Source organism: Hirundo rustica, chromosome 6 (assembly GCF_015227805.2).
Source record: "Hirundo rustica isolate bHirRus1 chromosome 6, bHirRus1.pri.v3, whole genome shotgun sequence".
In the NCBI taxonomy this organism is placed as follows: domain Eukaryota; kingdom Metazoa; phylum Chordata; class Aves; order Passeriformes; family Hirundinidae; genus Hirundo; species Hirundo rustica.
This window is the reverse complement of record NC_053455.1, coordinates 36,222,165-36,246,731: the sequence shown is the minus strand read 5'-3', so window position 1 is coordinate 36,246,731 and position 24,567 is coordinate 36,222,165. Positions and strand designations below refer to the sequence as shown.

General features: G+C 39.3%; 1 protein-coding gene across 4 annotated transcripts in view; it reads right to left on the bottom strand.

The window, feature by feature from the left end:
- Positions 1-7,755: 7,755 nt before the first annotated feature.
- The window catches only part of PRKD1 (protein kinase D1), a 122,128-nt gene continuing 105,316 nt past the window's right edge, over positions 7,756-24,567 (bottom strand). For 2 of the 4 annotated variants that reach the window (XM_040068021.2, XM_040068023.2), the window contains exons 15-19: positions 23,977-24,138; positions 22,508-22,606; positions 21,183-21,450; positions 11,622-11,707; positions 7,756-9,402 (exon numbers count right to left, since the gene is read on the bottom strand). In XM_040068021.2, coding sequence (XP_039923955.1) covers positions 9,184-9,402; positions 11,622-11,707; positions 21,183-21,450; positions 22,508-22,606; positions 23,977-24,138 — 834 coding nt within the window. In that variant the 3' untranslated portion in view covers positions 7,756-9,183. Of the gene's footprint in view, positions 9,403-11,621; positions 11,708-19,256; positions 19,697-21,182; positions 21,451-22,507; positions 22,607-23,976; positions 24,139-24,567 lie in introns of those variants that run through there. The other 2 variants (XM_040068022.2, XM_040068024.2) reach the window with 2 other exon arrangements.

Below are 24,567 nucleotides of genomic sequence, written 5' to 3'. Positions count from 1 at the left end.
AGAAGTGCTACATCCATTTCTAGCTGTTGGCGTCTGTTTCTATATTTTAAAAGAACTTACAGATTTTTATAATTTTTTTTTTTTTCTGCAAATGGAAGGCAGGGGGAATTGTTGCTCTGATACGCAGAGTAATTAGCGGCAGTGGAAACCCCCAAACACTCCGACATCAGACAGAAGGAGCCTTAGCACCTACCCGAGCGTGACTTCCCGCGCTGTGACGCCCGAGGCTGGCGGGCGGGCGTTCGGGCGCTCCCCGGGCGGGGCGGGGCGGGGCGGGTCCGGCGCTCCCCGGGCGGGGCGGGGCAGTGCGGGTCCGGCGCTCCGCCGCAGCTGCCGCCGCCGGCCAGGAGGTGGCGAGGCACGCACGGGGCTGGGCTGCGGCTGCGGCTGGGCTGGGGCTGGGCTGGGCTGGGGCTGGGATGGGGCTGGGATGGGATGGGCTGGGATGGGGCTGGGATGGGGCTGGGATGGGGCTGGGGCTGGGCTGGGGCTGGGCTGGGACTGGGCTGGGGCTGGGGCTGGGCTGGGCTGGGGCTGGGCTGGGGCTGGGGCTGGGGCTGGGCTGGGCTGGGCTGGGGCTGGGCTGGGGCTGGGGCTGGGGCTGGGCTGGGCTGGGCTGGGGCTGGGCTGGGGCTGGGGCTGGGGCTGGGCTGGGTTGGGGCTGGGCTGGGGCTGGGGCTGGGGCTGGGCTGGGGCTGGGGCTGGGGCTGGGGCTGGGCTGGGCTGGGCTGGGGCTGGGCTGGGGCTGGGCCTGGGCCTGGGGCTGGGCTGGGGCTGGGCTGGGGCTGGGGCTGGGGCTGGGCTGGGTTGGGGCTGGGCTGGGGCTGGGCTGGGCTGGGGCTGGGGCTGGGGCTGGGCTGGGCTGGGCTGGGCTGGGCTGGGCTGGGGCTGGGCTGGGCTGGGGCTGGGCTGGGCTGGGCTGGGCTGGGGCTGGGCTGGGCTGGGCTGGGGCTGGGGCTGGGCCTGGGGCTGGGGATGGGGCTGGGCCGGGGCCTGGGGCTGGGCTGGGGCTGGGCTGGGGCTGGGGCTGGGGCTGGGCTGGGGCTGGGGCTGGGGCTGGGCTGGGTTGGGGCTGGGCTGGGGCTGGGCTGGGTTGGGGCTGGGCTGGGGCTGGGCTGGGCTGGGGCTGGGGCTGGGGCTGGGCTGGGCTGGGGCTGGGCTGGGGCTGGGCTGGGCTGGGCTGGGGCTGGGGCTGGGCTGGGCTGGGGCTGGGCTGGGGCTGGGGCTGGGCTGGGTTGGGGCTGGGCTGGGCTGGGCTGGGGCTGGGGCTGGGGCTGCGGCTGGGGTTGGGGCTGGGGCTGGGGCTGGGGCTGGGGCTGGGGCCGGCCCGGGGGGCACTGCCGCTCTCCGCCCAAGCGCGGCTCCGCGCTGGGCTCCGCAGTCTAGAGGTACAGTCTGCGCTGGGCTGGGAACAAGGGGTTGTTAATACGTACCTACTTAAAAATAAATAAACAAATAAATAAACACACATCAAAAGCCCCCCAAGTATGAAAATATATTGGTAATGGAGTAAAATCGCACAGCCTCTCGCTTTACCGTGCAAATCAGACGACGTAAGCTAATGGTTACTGGATGGCTCAGAAAATTGGCAATGCCCTGGCGTCTTTGTCTTTGATCATTGGTTTGAGTTCAGTCTAGAATTGTGATATTACCCACTCAAAAGAGATTACTCTGGTGATTTCAGGCAAGTGCATGCTTGTTTGCATCATAAAATGATGACAGCTACTTGGCAAAGTGACTTGAAAGAGGAGGTTAAGGCTTTGTCTGAATAGTAAAGTTGGGCTACTTATGAGAATTTAATTCAAGTGATAATATTGTCTTGATCTAGTCATACATGTATATCTATTGTTGTACAAGTAGGGATTTAACCTCTATAGTTATAATATACTTTTGTGCTCATATAAATATGTCTACTTTAGAAGCTGCGCCAATATAATTTTACTGGTAAAGGCCCCAGCCTAGCCAAAAAAAGACCACAAATATTGAGAAAGGATTATTGAGAGTAATAAATTAATTTCATCACCCTTAAGGCTATGAATACATGAATAAGTCTGCTCAAAACAAATTAGAGAGGGAATATGTGAATCAAGATTTTAAATATATGTGATAATATGCAAAATATTGCAGCATTTACAATACTAGTCCTGCACCGTCTGCAGTACCTTGCCTATGCTCCGTTGTCTCCTTCCCAGAGTCACAGAGTTATTATCTTTATATACTGTCTGCTGTAAGAGTGGAAGAACTGGAAGACAGTGTCCTTCCTTCAGTCCAAAAGCTGCCTGAGCCTCCTCACAAGCAAAAGTGTGTAGCAGTTCTACAGTAAATGTGGAAATGGTGGGTCTGTGAGATGAAAAAGGCACTGCAAGGACTTGAGCAAGGGCAAAGCCCTGAGGCTTTTAAAGGAAGGGCAGGGAGTGCCCCCCTGCCCCAGGAACTGGAGCCCAGTCACAGGATGCTTCCAGGGACAAACAAGGTCAGTTTTGACTGGAAGGCTTGGACACAAGACACAGAAGAAATTATATTTCTAGTACAGTTGCTGACACCTCTCTTCTCTTGATCAAAAGAGTAAATTATGTTATGAAACCATGCTTCTTTTTCATATAGCACTGTGAAGGATTTTACTGCTGCCACCTATCATTGACAGACAGCCTCTTTGTATGTGCATTCTTTACTACCACAAGCTCCGTATTTTGCACAGAGACAGGATATACACAAGTGAAATTTAATCTAATGTACTACAAAACTGTATTCTACCTTGTCACAGTACTTTGTTTGCAATGTGCTGAGAATTGTGCTAAACGAGGCTGGAAATCCATGGATATGCCATGACTAACTAGTGCCTGTCATTAGGACTTCAAGGGCTGTGCCTTTATTCTGCAATCAGCCTACAGACACTGTGACCTCTGAGGCGACTGTGGTTGTACTCACAGGGAGTCTGTGTATTTATGAGTACTTCAAATGTGTGACAAAGAGATTTTTTCTTTTTGTAAAAGGATAACAATTCAATTTTATGGGCACAATATACCCTTTGCCTCCCACAGAACATCCCATCTAGGGGTCTTTGGATGCATCTAAGTTAACTGGAAATGTGAGAATATATCACTTAGTAAGCCTGCTTTTTATTGGCTTTGGGTTCAAGGTTACTGCTCTCTGTGCCCAAGTCATTCATTTACTTTCTTTGTCAGTTTGCCATCTACAAATGTAGTTAAATATAGAAACATAATGAGGAGCTGACTGAGAATGCTGTACATTCCTGCATATTTTTGAATATTGCATTTTCCAAATGTCAGTAATCCATAAGAAGACTAAGATATGTCAGGATAATATCTGTCTGTGTAGGTACTCTTGTAGTGAGACTGAAACTTTATTAATGTGAACTTGTTTTGAGCAAGCCAGTTCATGCATGCAAACCGATGTTACCCCAGCTGTGAAGCTCAAACTGTTGTATTCTTTTTCACAGGTAAGGGGCTAATAGTCATAAATTTTTAGAATATGTAAAAATATTGTGCATCTCAATTGTTGCAAAAAGGGGAACAGGTATACTGGATACCTAGAAGCTTTGCTTTGTGCTTTTCACAATTTCTATGTATGCATTCAGCTTCCTAATCCTAAAACTTTCTCTGAATTTCCTGAAATGTGATCTTGAAAGCAGCAGTCTATGGAATTTTTTCTTCATGTTTTACCAAGCTCTGAGAACAAGAAGGGGTATTTGAGCATTAAATAAATACTTTCTGATGACTGTTTGTTTAATAGGAACTCTTCCAACTTTAATATTAGTGTATATGCATATACTGACATCTGCATTTTTTTGCCAAGAGGGGCTGTTTTCAGACCACAATGAATATGAAAAGGCCATTACCAGAATGAAAGCAGTTAATCTTGAACTGGCCCATTTTCCAGATGGAATGTTGATGTGCAAAACTTCCTAAGTCAAGTTCAACCCAGCTGAATTGAAAGTGCTCCTGATTTAGATCTCCTTATTTCCCTAAGAAAAACTACAGTCATTATGTTTTACTAATAGGTCTCATTTTGCCTATTAGAGGTTTTCCAGTCCAGAACTGTGAGCCAAATGCCTGCTCTAACTTTTCACCACTTAGTGCCATGCATATTCTTGATTGTACTTCCATTTGGCAGATGACAGAGTAAAGCCTGTGGATACATACATTTTACATGAGCATGGGTTTTTAAAATCACCTTAATTATTGTTTTTATTAAGATTACTATTCATAACACCTAGTGATCATCTGTGGAGAGCAGAGAAATACAATGCCATGAGCAAAAGTGGTAAGCTTAGAAACCTCAACAGAGCCTAATTAGTCTCTAAAGACCTTAAATCCTATTTCAGAAGAAATCAGGAAGCCTGAAACACCTAGAAACCCTCAGGGATTCATGTTTGCAAGCATAATTCACTTTTGAGAAATACAGTTAAGCATTCTGACCTGTGACTTCTGGTAAACTCAGCTACAGCAGCAGAATGCCCTCACCCTCCTTCCTGCCCCTTTTCCTGATGCCAGAGCAGGCAGAATGAAGCATCCCAGCTCTAATTCACAATTGGACAAATTAACTTCAACATTAAGATAAAAAAATCTGCTTAGATTCTTCTGAGTGTCAACCAGAAGAGTTGAAATATTCTATTTTTACTCTGTTATTAGGCCAGTAACAAACAGCTGGAGGCTGAGACAGTAACATCTTAAATTGCTGCAGCTGTTTACTTGGTAAATGTGAGCCAGGTCCCTCAAGTCAAATTTTTTTTTTTTTTTTTTTTTTTTTAAGAATATGTCAGTTAAGTTTCCATGTATTAAATTCAGTGACCTAACTGCTCAAATAACTCATATTTTTATATGCCTAAGTCAACAGAGGAACATAATATCTACTTGCTTTTCACAGGGTAGTTATTAGGACTCTTTGAAAGAACAGTCCTCATTAAAGTGTCAGAGGTCATTACCAATAAGTCACTGTTAATTCTGGAAGTTGTACAGAAAACTATTTAAGTTGTAGTTGACAAATGTAGCATAAATTTATATTGAAAAATAGTTTGCCTTGATAGAAATACTTTAACAGAATCTGCCAATTTTTGTCAAACTTTGGCAGCACACACATGCTTACAGATTTTGGCATTTGCCTTAAAGGCACATTTTCATCAAGCCTGTTTTCCTTGTAGCTCCCCTGGTTGGCACCCTGCCTGGCAGACTTCTGCAGAGTAAGACCTCAGGTTCTCCAGACTCACAGAAGAGACAGACTCCCTTAGTTTAGGGCCTTAGTGCTTGGATGCCCGTGCAAAACATTTCATTTCATGGAACCTTTCAAAAGACCAAGTATTCAATCTGAAACCGAAAGAGACTTTTATTAAATTATTATTTGTGAACAGCTGATGTTCAGGTTTGTAGATATGCTTAGTAAGGCAGCAAAATCATTTACACTTCTTATGTGTGCTCCCTGTTCTTCACTGAAATAAAGCAATGATCCATCAAGAAGCACAGACAAATACTAGTTCACCCAGTAGACTCCAATTTCAGCATTGACTCACTCCAGTTGCTAGAAACAAGGTAAGCAAAAAAGCAAGGTGAAATTGCACCCCACTCACATGTCAAATTTGTCACCACTGGAAAGTGTTCCTCTGGTATACATCTGATTTGGCTGGGCTCTTTCCCAGCTGGCATGTGCACGGGAAACCCCAGAAATATGAGATTTCAGTTCAGATGCCACAGGTCTGGTGAAGGCAGAAGGTGGCCAGTGCAGTAAGTGCCTGACTTCCTTTGTTGAATACATTATGACCTATTTTTCTAGGGGCAAAACAAACAAACAAACAAACAAAACAAACAAAAAAAAAACCCAAAAAAAAAAAAAAAACCAAAAAAAAACCCAAACCAAAAACCACCACCACATAACTTGTTTCTCTGTGAAAGTGGTAAGTTTAGCTAAGTTTGGGATGCTAAACATCTACAGGTAATCATCTCTGGAGTATCTGCATGAAGCAGAGCTTTTCCAGGATGCCAACATTTTGGAACACCTAGTTGAATAATACTGCACCATAATCCATAATTACCCAAATCCAATCTTTTTGCCCAGTCTTATGGACTGAAGTAGTATATGGGGGTTAACCTATCTAGTGATTAAGTCTTAATATTTGCCTAGTAGTTTTTTTTTTATCTTTTCCTTTCTCCCTTATTTGAAAGGATGCCAAGTATCTGTATAATTTTGTTAGCATTTTTCCTATCACATCTATGACTTCACTCTCCAGGATAAATGCAAATGTGCAGAAGAGGTGTTTGCTTATTCAATAACGTAAAACAAATAATCTCTCAAACAAAAAATACTGTTACTAAGACAAAAATCAGATAGCTATTGCTTTGACATGAGAACAGGACCCCTGGAGAGGTGAGACTCTAGGAAGGCTTCTCAGGAGGTGTAAAAGGTTAAGAGCAGGGAGGACAAACACAGAAAGTAGAATATCCAACTGCTTTTGAACAGATCCTGCTAAGATGAGAACAAGGAGGTCTGATACATATCTGAGGCAAAGGGAGAAAAAGGCACATTGATGGGAATTCCTTTCCATCCTGTGATGTGAAGATGTGGATGGATGGATGGATGGTGACATATGGCTAAGCAGCTGCATGACACTTGAGCTGTACAAATTGCACAAGTGCATGCTTTTGCTCACCTTGTTGCAGGTAACTAGACAAGACACTGCATAAACTGTTTCTGAATTACCAAGGACTGTAGAAGTGAAAATGGCAACTTAACATAAATCAGAGATTCTGACTTCCAAGTATGCCTTGGATACTTCTCTGCACACCACAGCCAAGTTTTGACACAAAACCCATTTTCAGATGTATGCTCACCTGTACACCTGTACACGTTTGATATACATAGGATACAGTGTAGCAGAAAAGGAAATACCATCAACAGATCCTCAGGTCAACATTTATATGCAGCATAACCATTGTTGGCTTTGCTTCCACGGCGCATGTGCAGAACTGTTAGCCTAATGGAAAACAGTAAATGCCAAGGAAATACTACCACAGACTAGAAAAAAAAAAGATAGAAAATTATACAGGACAACACAACCCCAGATTTGCTTCAGTACACTTTGATCTCGATGTGGCTGGAAGAGCAAGTTTCCATTTAGGCTACGAGTTAGGAATCAGTGAATTCATCTGTCTGGCTGAAATGCAAACAGTTCAAATTTCACAGTGTAATATTTTTTGAGCAGCAGCAGGGAAAATTTTAATGTATTATATTGGCTAATGGTAGATTATTTTTTGAAAAGCAATGAATATTTGCACAAGTTTCTTAAACTGATGAAGCAAGCTTCAGCACCCAAAAACCTCCACAAAAACAAAACAGGCATGGAGAGGAAAAGAAGTGAAATGTGCCCTTAGTAATAAGAGTTCCTTGGAAATCATGTTTAGTAGCTAGTCAGAAAGTTTCTCAGGATAGAAATTTATTTATACTTTTGTCTGTGCTCCATTGGCAGTTTTATTGAAAGTGCTCCATGATTGACAGAGTTTAACATAGGTCTGTGCTGAGCAAACTCATGTGCATGCTAAGCATTGTTGTGGAAGAAATCAGGAGACATTGGGGTTTAGTAGAAGTACTCAATGTTCTTCTTCCTTCACTGAAAGTTGCAGTTTTTATTTTTGTCACCCAGATCCTTAGACATACTGTTGAAAGTTAAGAACAGAGTGCCAGTATGCTATTTGATATTTCTGAGAAGTTATCTGTGCTGTTGAAACTACCTTTGCACAAGAGTTAGTATACTAATTGTAAATGAAATCAAGTCACTAATAAAATCCTCACATAATTTGATCAATATGAAAGCAGAGCTCCAAATCTGTTACTGGTTAATACCAAGGAAATGACACAACAAAATTAAGGCACTTCTGTGATGTCCAGGCTACTCATGAGCAGAAATTATATTAGCATCTGAACAAAGTGTATGACTCTGCTAGTTCTCCTAATTTCCCTTTAGAAAAGTTATTTGACTTACCCCCTGGAGTCATAGAATGGTATATATATAAAATCTTTCTATATCCAGGAGTCGACCAGTGCACCTGTGAGTGGACTTACTTTTAAATATACTCAAGCACATACACATTTACTGACAGAAAAATTGATAATCAGCCCAAGCCTATTTTTATGTTTACAGTCATTTGATGATTAAGCTTAAGGCTGAAAGAAAAATAACAACAGGCAATTATTAGCCAATTTTTAGTCTTGTAGGAACATGCTGACAGAAAATATAGATATGACAGAAAATACTGCATGGCAGAATAGTCAACATATTAGACCTTGCCCAACAAGAGGTGCTTCAGAACATGCATTTTCTCACCTACCTCCACAATGTCTTCTTAACGATGAATTAATTTATTCTACATATTTCTAATGTCTCTCCAGGATTACTTTAAACAGAAAGTTTCATCAATGAACCTATTTTAACAAGACTTTTATTGAAAACATACACAAAGTCAACATGTTATTTAGCTTCTGAATGTACATATTACAGAATATTCATAATAGAGAAGAATATTTTAAGAAAAGGGGAAATACAAATGACATGCTGCAGTTTATATTTTACTAAGGCATTTAGGCTTAATAGCAAGTTATACTGTGTGCATGTGTATCTATATACACCAACACACAAATACACACAGGTTATCCGATTTGAAACTGTACAATTCTATGCAAAGGATTATTTTTTGCTTTTTCTATTTTTAGAACACTAAATAAAGCTTTTATCCAAATGGTAGAAGTTGTTCACAGAACAGCAGTTATAATCTACTCTTCAAGAGTTTGCTTACAATTACAATGCTAACGATGCACAAAAAACCCCCAAGATCTTCATGGGAAAGTTCTCTCTTACCAAAATGAGGCTCAAGTAAGAAAAACACTAGTTTGCAAAGGCACCGTGGAGACAGGTTTTAATACATTAAATACAACATGAATCATTCACAATAACAAGTTTAGTGTTTCTGGGAACTTTTGTAAATACAACACAGTTGGTCACACAAAAATGTTTCTGTTGATTTGTCTTGGCAACTCAGATATATCAACAGTGTAACAGTATAACAGCTTTGTTCCCATCTGACAAAAAATAATGGCAGTTCTGCAAGGCAAACGTTAAACCTGACCGTATGTATTTATTAATTCCACAGTGTTTTGACAGATTATAGGGGATGCAACTTAAAGGATGCTGACACGCTCACTGAGGGCCTTCATTTCTGTTTCTTCTAGCTTGGTGTTTTCGTTATGGTTAGCACTTGGACTGATAAGGTGTGCTGGATACTGCAATCCATGTTCTTCTGAATACTGTTCCCACCGGGAGTCATCACTTTCATGGGTGATATAACGTTCCCCCATTTTGCATTCCAGTTCTCTTAAATCTAACCAGGTTTGGTAGTCCTAAAAGAGAATAACAGTGTTAGTTTTAGATTTCCTAAAATAAATTTTATTTCCTTCTGCTATCAGTAACACTCAAAGTGCTATTAACTCAGCTATCTAAGGGTTATCCCTATTGGTCTAGAATGGAAAAATCTTGTAACATATAAATGTGAAATCTGGCTAAAGATATACATCTCATCTCTAGAGGATTTTTTTAAAATAAATTGATTTTATTGAATTGTCACAAGTATAGTACTGAGATGTTACAGCTTGTTTTGCAAAATGTACGGATATGTATAGATTGCCAAATATTTAACTGAGACGCGGTGGTAAAGTAATTCCTCACTCTAGTCACAAGATGAATAAAGAAGAAGAAACATCTTTTGATCATACATGTACATTCTAGTGATTTGTATCAGTCAAGACAGCTGAGTCTGCATCTCAGTATAATAATGCAGTACATAAACTCAGCTTGGGCTAGAAAACACTCCTATTCTGAACTTGGGCAATTACTGGTTTGCTCAAAGAAACGTATACATCAAAACATTAATGTAGTTTAGAATTCCACGTTGACAGTCTAATGTAAGGCTGGAAGTTAGCTTGAGTCTCATGTTGTTTAGACCATCATGCTTCGGCCTCTCAACTGTCCAAAGTACACAAGTTAACAATTTCCTTTCTTACTCCTACGCAAAGCACTCATGAAGTTGCAGTAATAGAGCCTATCCCAGCCTCATGCAGACTAAACTTTCCTCATGATCCTGTATCCAGTTTTATTTTTTCTCCTTCATCTTGTCTCAGCCTAAGACACAATCCTAACCACATAGCCAAAGCACCAGAAAGCCCAAACGCAGTAAATGCGTAAAGCTTTCATCCTTTAGTATCCCATATACTTTGGCCCATTTCTTAGAGTCATCCTCTCAGAGAACACCACTAAGTCTCACTGCCCCATAAGGAAAAATAACCACTATTATTTTTCCTTAGCCTGCAAGGTAGGACTCTTCTAGACAGAGGACTCATCCCATCCCTGGTGCTAGAGCTGCTGCTGAACTGCCTCCTCTTAGTTCACCTCCACGTGCTACTACACAAGCAATAAAAGTGGATATAGAGGAGAAGGACCCTGTCCTGTATCATGAGACAGCCAGGATCCCTGCTGCAGACTTCAGCCCTGACGCATCTGGTCCCCAAAGACTCAAGCAAATGCATCCTGCAATGGCTGCCAGGGAGAAGAGCAGTCTCGGAGGGAAAAACTAGTGAGGGACAGGAAATCTGAAAGGAAGAAAGCAAGCCCCAGATACATATGTCCCTGAGAAAGGCAGGGTGCGGCATGGGTGGTTACAGCTCTTTTCCTCCTACCAGAGGATCACCATCTACTTTGAGACACAGTATCAGCTGTAAGATACCGAAGTAGGACTCCGTTTTCTGGTTTGATAAAGATTCCTGGGAATTATGCATCTGGCCTATGCCATGCTTGTGCCGTGATTACTTTCCTAGATGCAAACAAAGCTCCCTTGGGTGATCCGACAGGCTGATGCATCTGTCTGGGTTCAGCCAGTGCTCCAGGAAGGGACCCAATGCCGTGGCCTGGGCTGTCCCCAGGCTTCCCTGCTCCTTGGCTGGGGATGCTGGGACAGGCCCTGGCTCCTCACTGCTCTTAGGCCTTTGCAGTGATTTGGCTGCTGCCAGGATAAAAAAAAATTACCATTATCATGTGGTGAGCCCAAGACAGACACCGCGAGCATTTTAAAAATTCCTTACAACTCAGTTTTTAGTTGAAGAATTCAGTTGAATATATTCAGTGGTTAATGTATTTTCCTGGCAAGCACATAATTTCACTAGTTTTTGTGATGACTGTGAAGTGGAAGGCCATTGAATAATTTTAATAAGAAGTGAATCCAAGTAAACTCCAAGCAATGAAATAATGTAAGTCAATTGACTACAGGGAATTTTTTTTTAATATATATCATTTTCTCAACAATGAGAAATATGATACAAAGACAAATATGATAAAATATTTTTGCAATGTATTTTGAAAGCATGACACTGTTTATTATTGGAATCTAATAATTCAAAAATTAATGAGAAACCATAGGTAAATCAGTGAACAAACATGATGTTCTAAGGATCTAAAAACATCTTCAGGTTTGTAGATTTTCTTAGATTCAACTGTGCTTAAAGATGAAAATTTGTTATATGTTTAGAGTCTAAACGCAAAAGTAAAAACATGGAATTTGTAGAAATACCTGTAACCATGGGTGGCTTAACGTTTTGTCCACACTGTAGCGCTTTCTCATTTTCACTTGCAACAAATTATTTATGAGATCAATAGCTGAAAAGAAATAATATTGCAAAATGTTAGTTCAAACGTATTTGTTTCAACTATAACATGCAAACAGGGAGCTACACAAACATGGTAGTTGTGAAAAGGGGGCAGTTATCCCTTCGTACTCCAGCTTTTTACAAATTGCAGTCAATGCTTATGTACTTGAAGGCACCCACGCAACCCATCCTAATGGGATTACAACTGTTTTACTGAACAGTTGCCTAAAAATAATTCTCATTCTGATCCTGCTCAAAAGGAAAAAAAACTCACATAAGTGAGGTCGACAGTTTTGATTAGACACATAGCGGCAACCAAGACGACCACCAAAATGGATGACGACCTCCAAAGCTGAAATGCACGGAGCAGGTTTATTCCGTTACCGAACCGACACCGCCAGGCGGCACCGACACAGGGTCACCAGCCGCGTTAGGCTCAGTTCAACCTGCGAGAGGGGGGACAGCCTGCCCCAATATATCAAAAGGCTGTGTGCACCTGCAGTTTATCTCAAGGATGCGTTTCTCACTCCCAGCACGAGGCTCAAGCCTGTCTGTCAGACTGTGTTATCTCTACTTGGGAATTCTACTTCCCAAAAGAGGCAGAGGACAAGCAACACTAGGCATAATAAATGGAGTTTTCCCACACTGACATTTTTAGCAGCAAGGTGCAAGGTCACTTTGCGTGAAAACATTCCCTCATTGCCAAATCTCCCAGCTTTAACATTTTCCTCCCAAGAAGAGTATTCTTCAGGTACCACAGTAAACAATATATAGGTGTATATATTTTTCTGAGACTTTCAGTGTCACTTTTAGCTGATAGCAGCACCTTCCCAATCACTGAGTCGAGAAATCAGGTTTTATAAGTCACCAAGTCTTGCAATACTATTCTTTCAAACTGAGCATTGCTTCTACTTGCGTCACTTTCCAGAAAAGTGAGAGGGCTTCTTTTACAAATTTCATTACTTCTATGGTTTTGGAGTCAATGATTCACAGAGGTTCATAGAATCACAGAATGGCTTTGGTTGGAAAGGTCCTTAAAGATCCAACTCTCCTACCATAGGCAGAGACACCTTCTACTAGACCAGACTGCTCAAAGCCCTGTCCAACTTGAACACTTCCACAGATGGGGCATACACAACTTCTCTGAGCAACCTATCCCACTGTATCATCATCCTCACAATCAAGAATTTCTTCCTAATATCCAACCCCTTCCTAATAACCAACCTAAACCTCCCCTCTTTCAGTTTAAAGCAATTACCCTATGTCCTATCACTACATGCCCTTGTAAAAGGTCTCTCTTCAGCTCTCTTGTAGCCTCCTTTAAGTAGTTCAGGCTGAACAAACCCAACTTTTTCACCCTGTAGGTATGTCTGCTGTAGCACCTGAAGGGATGAGGCTCATTAGCCAATGAACAGGGCACGGAATTGCAATGAGTGGCCCATTTAGAAAAATCTCTGAAATGAGATTGATGAGCTTTGAATGCAACTATATAAAAACATTTAAAAATAAATTTTAAAAAAAAATAGGCTATAATGAAAGGTTAAATCCTGCTAGGTGGTGCTTAATGCTCAGCATGTGTTCCAGTGGAAAGTTACTGTTATTCCAGAATAACTGACTAGCCACAAGGAATGATAATATTCCTACAATTTTTCCATTTTGTCACATTATCCCTTGGCATGTCCAAAGTATGCTGGTTTGCATCTTTATTTCTCTGTTTATACCATGGTGACAGGGAAAGATGGTCTTGAAAGTAACACAGACACACAGCATCACTGAGGGGCACCGGGTCTGAAACACGTCAGATGGATATTGTTGCCAGCTGGGTATTAAAGGAGCTGAATAATCATCTTGTCTGTTTTAAGAGTATGAGATGGGACAGAATTCTTTAAACCAATTATCTCTGAGGTTGTATTTTGTACAACAATAAGGAAAAGCTTTTCTTTTTTAACAGACTTCCTCTCTGCAGGCTCAGTTTGCCATCTAGGGCTTTACGTGTGTTTCTGCCATTAGGCAGAGCACAATGAAAACAATGCCCAGGAAAATGGGAATGCACATGGCAGTCTGAATTTATGCAGTCAGTTTGACACAAACGTATTCTTAGCAAGAAGAGAGTATCACTAAAGCAGCCCTGACTTCCTGGTGATGAATACTGTCTTGGAAATCAAACCAATCGTGGAAACGATAGAAAATAAATCTCAGGACTTTTGACAAAGAAAGCATTGCCAGAGGCTCAAGGCCATTCTTTTCCTAATTTTACTTTTCTGTTGTGGACAAACAGATTCTTATCTCATGTCTCTTTTAGCATCAACTACAGTTAATGCAAAATTCTCTAACTTGTGCTTATTTTGTTCCCTCTCAAAATGTTTGTGAACTGTATGTAGGTTAAGAAAATCAGTGGATATCCAGTAGGATCATTACTGGCATCATTCTTCAAACATAAGAATTCTTCAAAACATTCAGCAAAAAACTCATTTGTTTTCCAAAATAGTGGGGTTAATCTTCTTCCTCTTTTTCATAAGAGACGTTCCAAGTTAAGGGGAAGAGATTGAAAAGTCAGTCATATACGGTAGTTTTGATATCACCTATCAAGAAGTAGTGACCATTGTTTTTATCTAACATTTCAAAGACGAAAACATAGTCTATTACCCTGTATCTAGGTATCAGCAAACATCAGCATCTTCTGCAACACTGTCAACTTACCCTTAAATTCAGCAGAACTACAGTAAGACTTCAGTCCGTCTTTGGATACATAAGCCAGCGATGAATGTGAATTTAGTAGTGCTACCATTTCTTTATTATTTTCAGTGGTATTTGGGTGTGTATGATCTTCAGAGTTCATTTTTCAATCACTTACTATGAATCTCAGTTTGGAAAACAGGTCAAGAACTTGGTGAAAGGGTTGATTATCCTGGTAACTGCTGCGATGTAGGTGCGCATATCCCAGCATGTGCCTCAGTAACTGTCAAGTACCTACTGAATGTTCTTCCTGCCACTGAGAGTTGAAAATGTCTCTATTACATTCCTCTGTGCAACCCACTGGAAGCAGATATGACTGTGAGCCTTACAAGTGATGAAATCATATTTGGCTATTCAACCTCCCTCAAGTTACAACAGGATGAGGGGCCCCTTTTCCCCTTTTTTCACTTCAGAACAAGGATGTATTACATGTAATAACATATTTCTTTGTATTCTTGGGGGAAATTGACAATGGCTTGTTGAACAGACTAGAAAGGCACTGGTCTAGAAAAAAATCACTAGAGAAGGTGCAGAAAAAAAGACAGGGAAGAAAACTATGATGAGAGTGAAAAAGCGGTTTCCCTGGATGGTTACAACTGTCAGTATCGAGCAATCGAGAACAGTTTGCACAGACAGTCTGCTTGTTTCACCACTGGAATCTGCTGTCTCTGTAACCAGTTCTGCTGTTGGTTTTCAGTTTTTTATCTAGGGTTCTTTTTGCCAGGAAAGTTTTGCCTACCCCTTGCCTCTTAAGAAATAAGCACAAATAAATAAGCAGAAATGCAACATGACTACTAGAAGTACACATGAAGTAGAAACTCAAACTATCTGATACAATTTCATTTGTTTTATTACTCAGAGTTTTCTAATTTAGGTGAAGGAAGAAAACACGAGTTTCAACAGCAAAGAGTCTTTGCTACTTTTCATCAGGAAATCATGCAATTCAAGAAATGCCACTTCTTTAACTTGTAAGAGTTCTGTCTGATTAACAGAAGCCAAGATGTAAGTGATAGATACAGACAGGGCAACAAAGGCAGTGCAGTGTAATGCAAAGAAGAATCTAGGAAGTTTAATAATGACATTGTGTGTGCTGGAATTAAAATGCTTAAAAGACATGTGGAAAGTTCACGGTTTTTCCTCTCTGTTTAAACTCACAAAAACCCATCCTGTCATGACAGTGTCCTGACAGGCATTATCTTACAAAGCTTGGTCTGGCTTCAGTTCATGTAGAATGAATGAACAGTAAGATTCATGTTTACTCAATTTCTGAATTAAAAAAAAAAAAAAAAACCCACATAATTTTTTGATGATTAAGTTTTGAGATGTACTTAAAAACACCAAAGATAAAAATTTGGAAGGTATTAACATTTATTATAGATGTACAACTTCAGGGGACTAAATTTTGGCATCATCTGTTACAATATTAAATATTCTGTCTAACAAGATAAAGCAGTTTTGAGGAGAGGGTAGTATACATAGTATTTTTTAGATATTTTTATGCATGTTCACTAACTTTTTTTAAATCAGGTTTTAAAGTAACCCTTATTTGACATTTTAGGAACTTCAAAAATTTTATAGTGATCTTCTGTAAAATCAATCATGAAATAAATTCAGAGCATTAAGAAAGACCACCTATGGTCTGCACACAATCTATGGGACTGCACCAGGTTACCACCAAGAAGGCAACCTGAGTGAAAGTTCTGAGAGGATTATGGAAGTGCTTTTTCTAACCCTTTTATGGGCTCCTGTTTACCTTCCACGATAGTGTAAGCAGTCAGGTGAGGACTAACAAAGTTCCAGGAGCTGGAGGCTTTGTTAAAGAGAATAAACTAGCCAACTACTCCAGTAGAATGAATACTGCCCTTTTAGACAGGCAATCATTCAGCAGAATCCCCAACAGAAAAATTCAAATGCAAACTTTACAAAGCTCTGTATCCCTTTGATTTTACGAAAGATGACTCTTTAGTTTCAATCCAGGGGAAAGAACCTTCACAGTAAGGAGGTTCATCACTCTATACTGCTTATGCAAGTTTATTACTATGGCAAATAATTGACTGTAGTACAGACAAAGTCACAATTTTCACTGTAAGTATCAAATTAACACAGTAATTACTTTTCACAGGACTGACTGCTTTAACTCAATTAGGATGTGACTGGCACATAAATGTTAAAGTTTATAAAATAAATGAAAACTCTATTACAAACATTTTATTCATTTAGTCCTTTCCTACAGATTTCAACTTATTACATAAGTTATAAACAAGAAATCACCTTAAGGATATTAAAAAAAGCCAACAACCCAGTCCTAAATTAATGATAAATTTATAATTGATTAAGAATTTTTAAAATACACCTAGAATACTACCTACTCTTACTGCCATCACTGTACAAATTTAAGCTGCTGCCACTAATATAGGAGGTCCAGGACTTCCTGGGCACTGGATTTTTCAATAGGAGGTCGTCATTATTATAATTTTTTCATACACATAAATCCTTTTCCTGCTGTGGGTCAATACAGCTTTGTTGACAAATACTCTAGGGTACATGCAGTTATTTTGGCATAAAATGATCTTCAGCTGGCTGAGATTTCCAGGGACATAGATTCAGCTGTACTCTCAAAAGAAATCCTTGGCAACTCTAAGCTGTACCCTACAAGAGAGGTTTCCTAATACAAATTTATCCTAGCAAATGTGTAAGTAGAGCCAAGCTAGCTAAATATTTACAGCGGCAGAGAGCATCTCTGAGCTACAACATGCATTGACCTCCTCATACTCAATGCTCACTCATTCATGTGACTTTCTTATTAACGTGTGAAGCACTCAGAGTTTCTATTGACATGTTGTAACAAGTATAAATAAATACTGGCTCAAAGGCAGCCATGGTATTTATTTATGATTACAAAGCATTGTAACAGGGACACCATGATCAAATTTAATGCATGATAGGTATTGCACTGCTTCTCCCCAAATTATTTTAATAATATTAAGTAATGTGAAGCACCTAATGAATCACGTGCACATGACACAGCCCATCAGGGTAGTAGTAAGAGCTGTGCTGTTGGTAGTTGATGAAAAAAGAATTATAAATACAATGTTTTATGAAAATACAACAGCAGAATGAAACACTATGAATAATTCCAATCTTGACAAAGCACATTTTAGGACCATACAGTTCAAAAGAATAGCCACCACAGTGAAGACATAGTACAGAAAATACACTAACAGGTAGACAAACAAAATCCACCATGGAGTTCTATCTTTATATTAGCAGCATTTATCTCTTGTAACATGTAGCTAACATTGAGATTATGCAAATTTGGTAGACTGGAAGGCCAAAGCTGGAAACAAACAGTAAAACTGTTGAAAACAGGTTCCAGGTTTGAGACACATGAAATTTAAAGCTATAAAATAGATAAGAATTCTGCGAGTAGATTCCTCTGTATCAGTATCTAGCAAAATGCCAGAACGAAGACTGAATTAAGTTCAAATTGTCATACAGCAATTCAGTGAATTTAGAAATGCAGCCTGGCTTGACAGACATCGGAGACAGAACAGAAATAGACTGGGCAATGAAATGCTGAATGGCTCTGACAAAACCTGGTTTTCTAAAACACACCAATCATCTACCACAAAAACTACCTATCTCCAGTAATGTGTTACAATCCTATTTAGACATCCAAAAACAGACTCAGGTTTTGGGATGTGTTCTTTCAAAAAGTGAAGTTATGGAAAAATGCAACCACTTAGGTAAAAATCAGAATTCCCTATGGAGAAATCTGAGACCTACAAAATTGAAAGGTCTTAGTTTTCCTAAGTTACATTTTAATGGGGAAAAGGAAGGACAAAGCATTACACAAAAAAGCTAAATTGCTCATCAGGAAGAGCTGATGAAACTAGTCCAGGAGTTATGACATCAGACAGACACATTAAAGAAAGAGAGGACTCAGTGAATGACTAGATCATATAAATGACTGGCAGAGAAGACAACTGTTGATGGTGGTTTAAAAACATTAAGCACTTAAAAAATATTATCCTCAAATATGTTCTGTCTTTTGTCTTGACTTGTGACCGCAGATTTTTATTTTAAGAATTGCTAGAAAATGCTACAGAAAAAGTAACTATCAAGAAAATTAACATGGACTAGAATATTGCACAATATGACACACTTTTCCTCCAAAATACAGCTTATCTCCATGTGCTTTTCCTCTGAATCTGTTAGACTTTAAATATATTATTTATATTACCATACAGTTTAAACTGTTATGGGTCATGTATTCTTACGAATTTATCACCTCATCAGTGCAATTTAAAAATTTAAAAGCCAATTTTACTTAAAGACCAGTAACTGACTAGATAACATGTGATGGGAATATTTAGGATACTTTACTACTGTTACTTTTCCAGACACATTATTTACACATGATCAATCTCATTTTTTTTTCTTTTAAAGTTTTGCCTCTGCCTTCCAGCTTACAAATTAATATGCTGTTGTTTAGCAAGTATTGGGAAAAACGTGTAGTATGCACTAAAACCAAAATAGTGCCAAACACACAATAATTCACTCTAACTGCTGCACCATCTATTAAATCCAAAGAAATACATGCTTTTTCCTCTCTCATTACAATAAAAATAGAAGATGGCAATAATTAAGTTTAGCTATTCCTAAACTTTTTACATGAGCAGTGGTCTGAAGAGAGCACTGGAATAGCTACAGTTGCAAGAAGTTTTAAACAACTGGCTCACTGTGTCACAGCAATAATCATGGAGATGACACAAAAGGTTTAACTGCTGTTCATCTTTCCTTAGCACCAAACTTTGCAATAGGCATGCAGAAGTTCCTTCATAAAACCTTTAAAATAATCTGTGTTTCTCCCCTAAATGATTCAATAATTCGTGGCATTAATTAACGCGGCACTGTTCAGAACTGCAGTCCAGATTAGATGTGTCAGGACACCAGGACAGGTTTGCATTTTAATCATGTTGCACTGTCAGAGGTAACAGAAACTGGATGGAGCCACCAGGTCCACAGGGGCAGCTCCTGCCCTCTCACAAGCTGTGCAGGGGAGTGGAGCAGGACATGAGAGAAACATTCCTTTTTATTTCCCTAAGTAAAATGGAGTTTTAGCTCAAATTTGAGCTCTAAAAACCAGCCTTATCAAGTAATGCTTGGACAGAGACCCAGTCTTCAACTCCCTATGTTAGACAATGGAATCTCTTCAGACATTTTCCAGGTTTTCACTTAGCACAATAGAGTGGTTCATCACCTAGCAATACAAAAAATGTAATAAAATCACAATTTATAAGCATTTTTAATTTAGTAATTTGCTAGTGTGTTTTCCTCCCTTCCACATGCTTGCAGCTTGGTATCCATCAACTCTTAATGAAGGCTGTGATTCTACAAATGGAAAGGTAACACCCAAGTAGGTGAGTTTTCTGTAGGTGCCCTACTGAATCTTCACCTCTGAGTACAAAATTGATCTTCTGTCTACCACAGCAGAAACTTGTGGGAGACAATTTCTTGCAGCTTCCCCTGTGTTGATTGCTGTTTGCTTATCTCTAGCGACAGATAAAGCATTGCTGCCAACAGATTCTGTCAGCTTACATATCAAAGTGTGTGGAGGTTCAGGAGAACTTCAGTGTGTAATTGTGCAGATTTATAGTTTTTTTTTTTCTCCAACAGATTTCAAACTTCATCTGCCACTGAGATAAAATAACAAACAATGCTCTCAGCGCATTTTCAGAAGAGAATCTCATATGGCTGTAATATATATATTACAGTAAGCATTAAGGACACTGCTCTAACTATGCTTAACAGGTATGTTAAACATATCACCTGAAAACCAGAAAAACAGTACTGTAAATACCAGAAATTATAAATGCTAATATTGTAATACAGTTTGGAAAATATTACAATTCAGAAAAGGATATAAGAATCTGATGCTTATAATGTTTCTTTGCTTTAAGACTTACAATCCTGCAGAATTCTGGACTAAAAGAAAAATTCCAAAGGAAATCAAGTTCCCTGAAAATGCCATGTACGTGAAAATGTTAGTGAAACCAGAAGTGCCTATTTTTTTAAATGCCCTACTTAGCTGTGTTTACCTTTTATTACAACTAATTTACCTTCTTTAAAGATCTTCCTAGTGAACTAGTCATATTGTTCTTTTGGTTTTTATTTAAAATCTTTGATGCCATTGACCAGAACTGGAGTTTCAAAGGTCTCACAGTTATCTCCAAGCCTTTTCCCCCTGCATAAGTCACTTGTATGATGTTTTCTCACACTGTCTCTCAAATCTCATCTACAGAATTGTTCACTTTTATCTTCTACACAAAGATATCAGAGTACAGCATCCTATTGAAACCAAGCTCAATTACTGGAACAAGTAGAACATGAAAAAAACTGTAGATGCAATAGAGCTGAATGATGAGGTACATAAACAAATATACACAAGACCAATTACAGCAGCTTAAGCTCCCCACAGATTCTATAGCAATCTCATCCATGGGTGGGTATGTGGCTCCTTCAACACCTCCTGGAGATATCCCATGCTAGAAGATTATGCCATATGCAGTCTATACATGCTCTGTAGGAAATGTCTAAATCAGCTGATAGCACAAAACAGACACATTACATTACTGGATTTTTTTTTTTTTTTTTTAATTCTGTTTCATACAGGAAAAAAACTATAAAGGCAAAATACATCTACTCTTTTTAGCATTTATATAAGAACAGCCACAAACAGGTATTACCTTCAAGAGAAATTTCCTTCCATGGATTAGGTGGATACATGAAAGCAGCATTCTGGATCTGGTCATGAATGTCTTCATCTTCATTGAATGGAAAGGTACCACTGAGGCTTACATAAATGATGACACCCACGGACCACATATCCAGAGATCTGTTATAGCCTTTGTTTCTCAGAACCTCTGGAGCAAGGTAGGCTGGTGTTCCTACAACTGAACGCCTAAATGATTTCTCTCCAATGATTCGGGCAAAGCCAAAATCACAAAGTTTTACCTGTTCAATGAAAAATGGCACAGTAAGACATATATTATTTTTATTATCAAATCCATAGTTAAAGAAGTTTTATCATCAATTAGTTGCAAGGTGCATCTCTCCTGTTCCTTCAAGGGTACTTTTTTTAAACTCCACTTTGAGCGCAATAATCTTACTCCACTGAAACAGTAGACTGGAATACCAGTCTGTTCCTTCAGTCCATGAATAAAACACAGTTGTGGATAGGCTTAACAGCTCAGGTTCCTGACAAAAGTAGTAATACACAGTAATACTTATTCATTCCTAACAAGAACACAGCAAACAGAAAAATTGTTTTACCTATGGCTTTTTCCTAAAACAAGCAACTTGACAAAATTTAGTTCTTAAACTTCCACATTTCTTTTATTGTGGATTTAGATATATTCTGCCCCTCTGTAAACTTCCTTGTTGGGTTCTACAAAGTAACAGATTAAGCAGCTTTAAAAAAATCTCACTTAAAACAACTCAGTACAGATCCTTCCCTTCCAATTATTGATACTGACACTATTTAAAAATGATCAATAGTACTCATTTTCAATATGGGTGATTGAGGGAGATTGTAGATGAACTCTGTAGACTGAAGGTAACAGAAGCTGATAAAAATACCTTTTATTGATAAATATAACCAATCAGAATGTATATTTAAATATCCTGTGACCTACATGGCATTTAAAAACATAGAATTAAAGAAGAAGCTCTTGTTCTTCATGAGCCCTACCCTAACTTTCAGAAAAATAACATTCTTTCTGGAGCAAATCAACTAGCCAAGTAATTTGTGCTGTAATGGTGAGCAAATTAAAAATTATCACACAAGTAGCTATGCCACACTTGAAAATCTAGTTCAGTATTTTAGACAGGTGACAAGAGTCAAGGATTTTCAAACATAACTTCTTTATTAAGTCATTTGATATGTGATCAACTTTTTCTTACCTAAAAATTCTGTGTAAACAGGTCACTAATCATTTTCTTGTTTACATAAGCATTGCTAACACTTACTAATTAGAATAATTTATCTCAAGAAAGGGCATTTTCTACTTGCCTGTGGGAAAGGATCAGCTGATGCCAATAACACATTTTCTGGTTTGAGATCACAGTGCACAATATTTTTGAAATGAAGATGTCTTAAAGCAACAAGGATCTGTGAATAAACAAATGAAATTATGGTTGTTTGTTTTATATTGTTTAAACAGTATCAGTGAGCAGAGAAGCAAGGACTGGTGTGAAGAAAAGCAATCCAACAAGAATGTACCTTTTACAAGAAAACAACGAAACGACGAAATAACGAAACAATGAAAAAGAAAACCCAACAAAACCCAAAATGCTGTGCCTCAAGTTTTCTTGATGTTTCACTGCATCGAATATGATTTTTCCCTCACCAAGAGTTTACATTGTAAACATCTTTTTAAAACTGGGTTCTAAGTATTTGTTTACTTTTTTGTGTATGAAATCTTTGAATATAGTAACATTTGCAGAATGACCTTTCATATCTAGATTCAACTAAAAACATTTCCCAGAAATACTGTATGACCCAACTGAAGTGTTTTCCTGACGAGAGAGAGAATGGAGAGTGTGGTATGTATTTCTGTTCTGTTACATACACATAAATATAGCGACAATTTAACAGGTACCCATCCTTTTTGTGTGGCTTTAACTCAATTCCTTGTGTTTGGTCAGGGGCTGACAGAATTTGCCACTGTATTAGAGCAGTGAATGATGGGGGAGGCTGAATGAACCTGTGAACAGAAGAAATCAAATTCTAAAGCTGGGGGAAGTTTTGCCCATTAAAGCCTGGTATCTAGGAAACCTGTTAAGTTCTACCTCAAATACAGAATTTACAATTAAAAACACCATAATACTGCTGCTCCTGCTACTTTCTTTTTTCCTGACTGCTGAAACATGGGCTTCTCTGATGGTGAGGTAGCTCACTACCCATGTGTGTATCTAAATTTAAACCAGTATTTCAGGCAGCCAAAGAAGCAGTATGATAATATTACAGGACTATAACAACAGGAACCTCAAATAAATCCCATATCAAATTGTTAATAGAAGTAATAATGGAATCCAGACACAGGTAGCACTGAGATCCAATCTCAGCACAGAAAATAGGCTTAACATTGCATAGTATGAACTGCAGTGGTCATAGTATGAACTGCAGTCGTTTGATATCAGGCAGTTCAAGAGGTTCAAATTTCTTTTTGTAGTTCTTCAACAGTTTGCTTTTAATGCTTTCCTTTCTTGTGCTTAATTCTTCCATCATATTAGAAACTGTAGCTTGATGTCCCCTCTATCCAGCAGCCAATAGCTCTACATGTCTGTAGCTTTAAGGCCTCTTAACGGTTCACTACCTATCAGATAACAGACAGTAATGTAAAGAAAGCTGTTTTACCACGCCTGTTTTACTCAGATTTTCATAAACGAGACAGGTAAATTATGTCAAAAGGAAAGTACAAGAAATAGTGATAATAATTGACCTCAAATCTCCTTCTAGGTCTATCATTAATTTCTTACCTGAGTAATTAAAAACTTAGTAATTCTCTCTGGCAGTCTGCCCTTTTCACTTGACAAGATCATCTCCAGCATGTCTCCATGGAGCTTTTCCATAACAACAAAAACTCTTTCCGGCGTCTCAAACATACACTCCAGATTTACAACCCCAGGATGATGAAGATTCTATTAAAGATAAATACAGCACTAGATTTCTCAACATGATCAATAGCTTTTAACATTACACATCCAGACTTCAGACCCCCACCTAAACCAGACAATCTTTCAGTATTTCCTAATTTAATCTGTGTGCCTAACGTGTAGGCAACAGGGAAAAAAAATTCTAGGGGTAGTACTGGAGAATGTATGAATTTCACATTAGTTTAACATACATTTTCCTTATCGTGCCTGGTGCTTAAAACTGCAGAAATTGTAACTTGTAGTGTGACATAGCTGATACATTTGGTTTTAGCTTTTTATGGAGAATAAGCAGCAAAAATATTAATATTTTTGCAAAACCATTAGCAATTATAAATTAAAATCATTCTAATTACCCGGTTTTTACAGAAATAAATAATGGCGCTAATACAGTAAAAAAAAACAAAACAGAAAAGT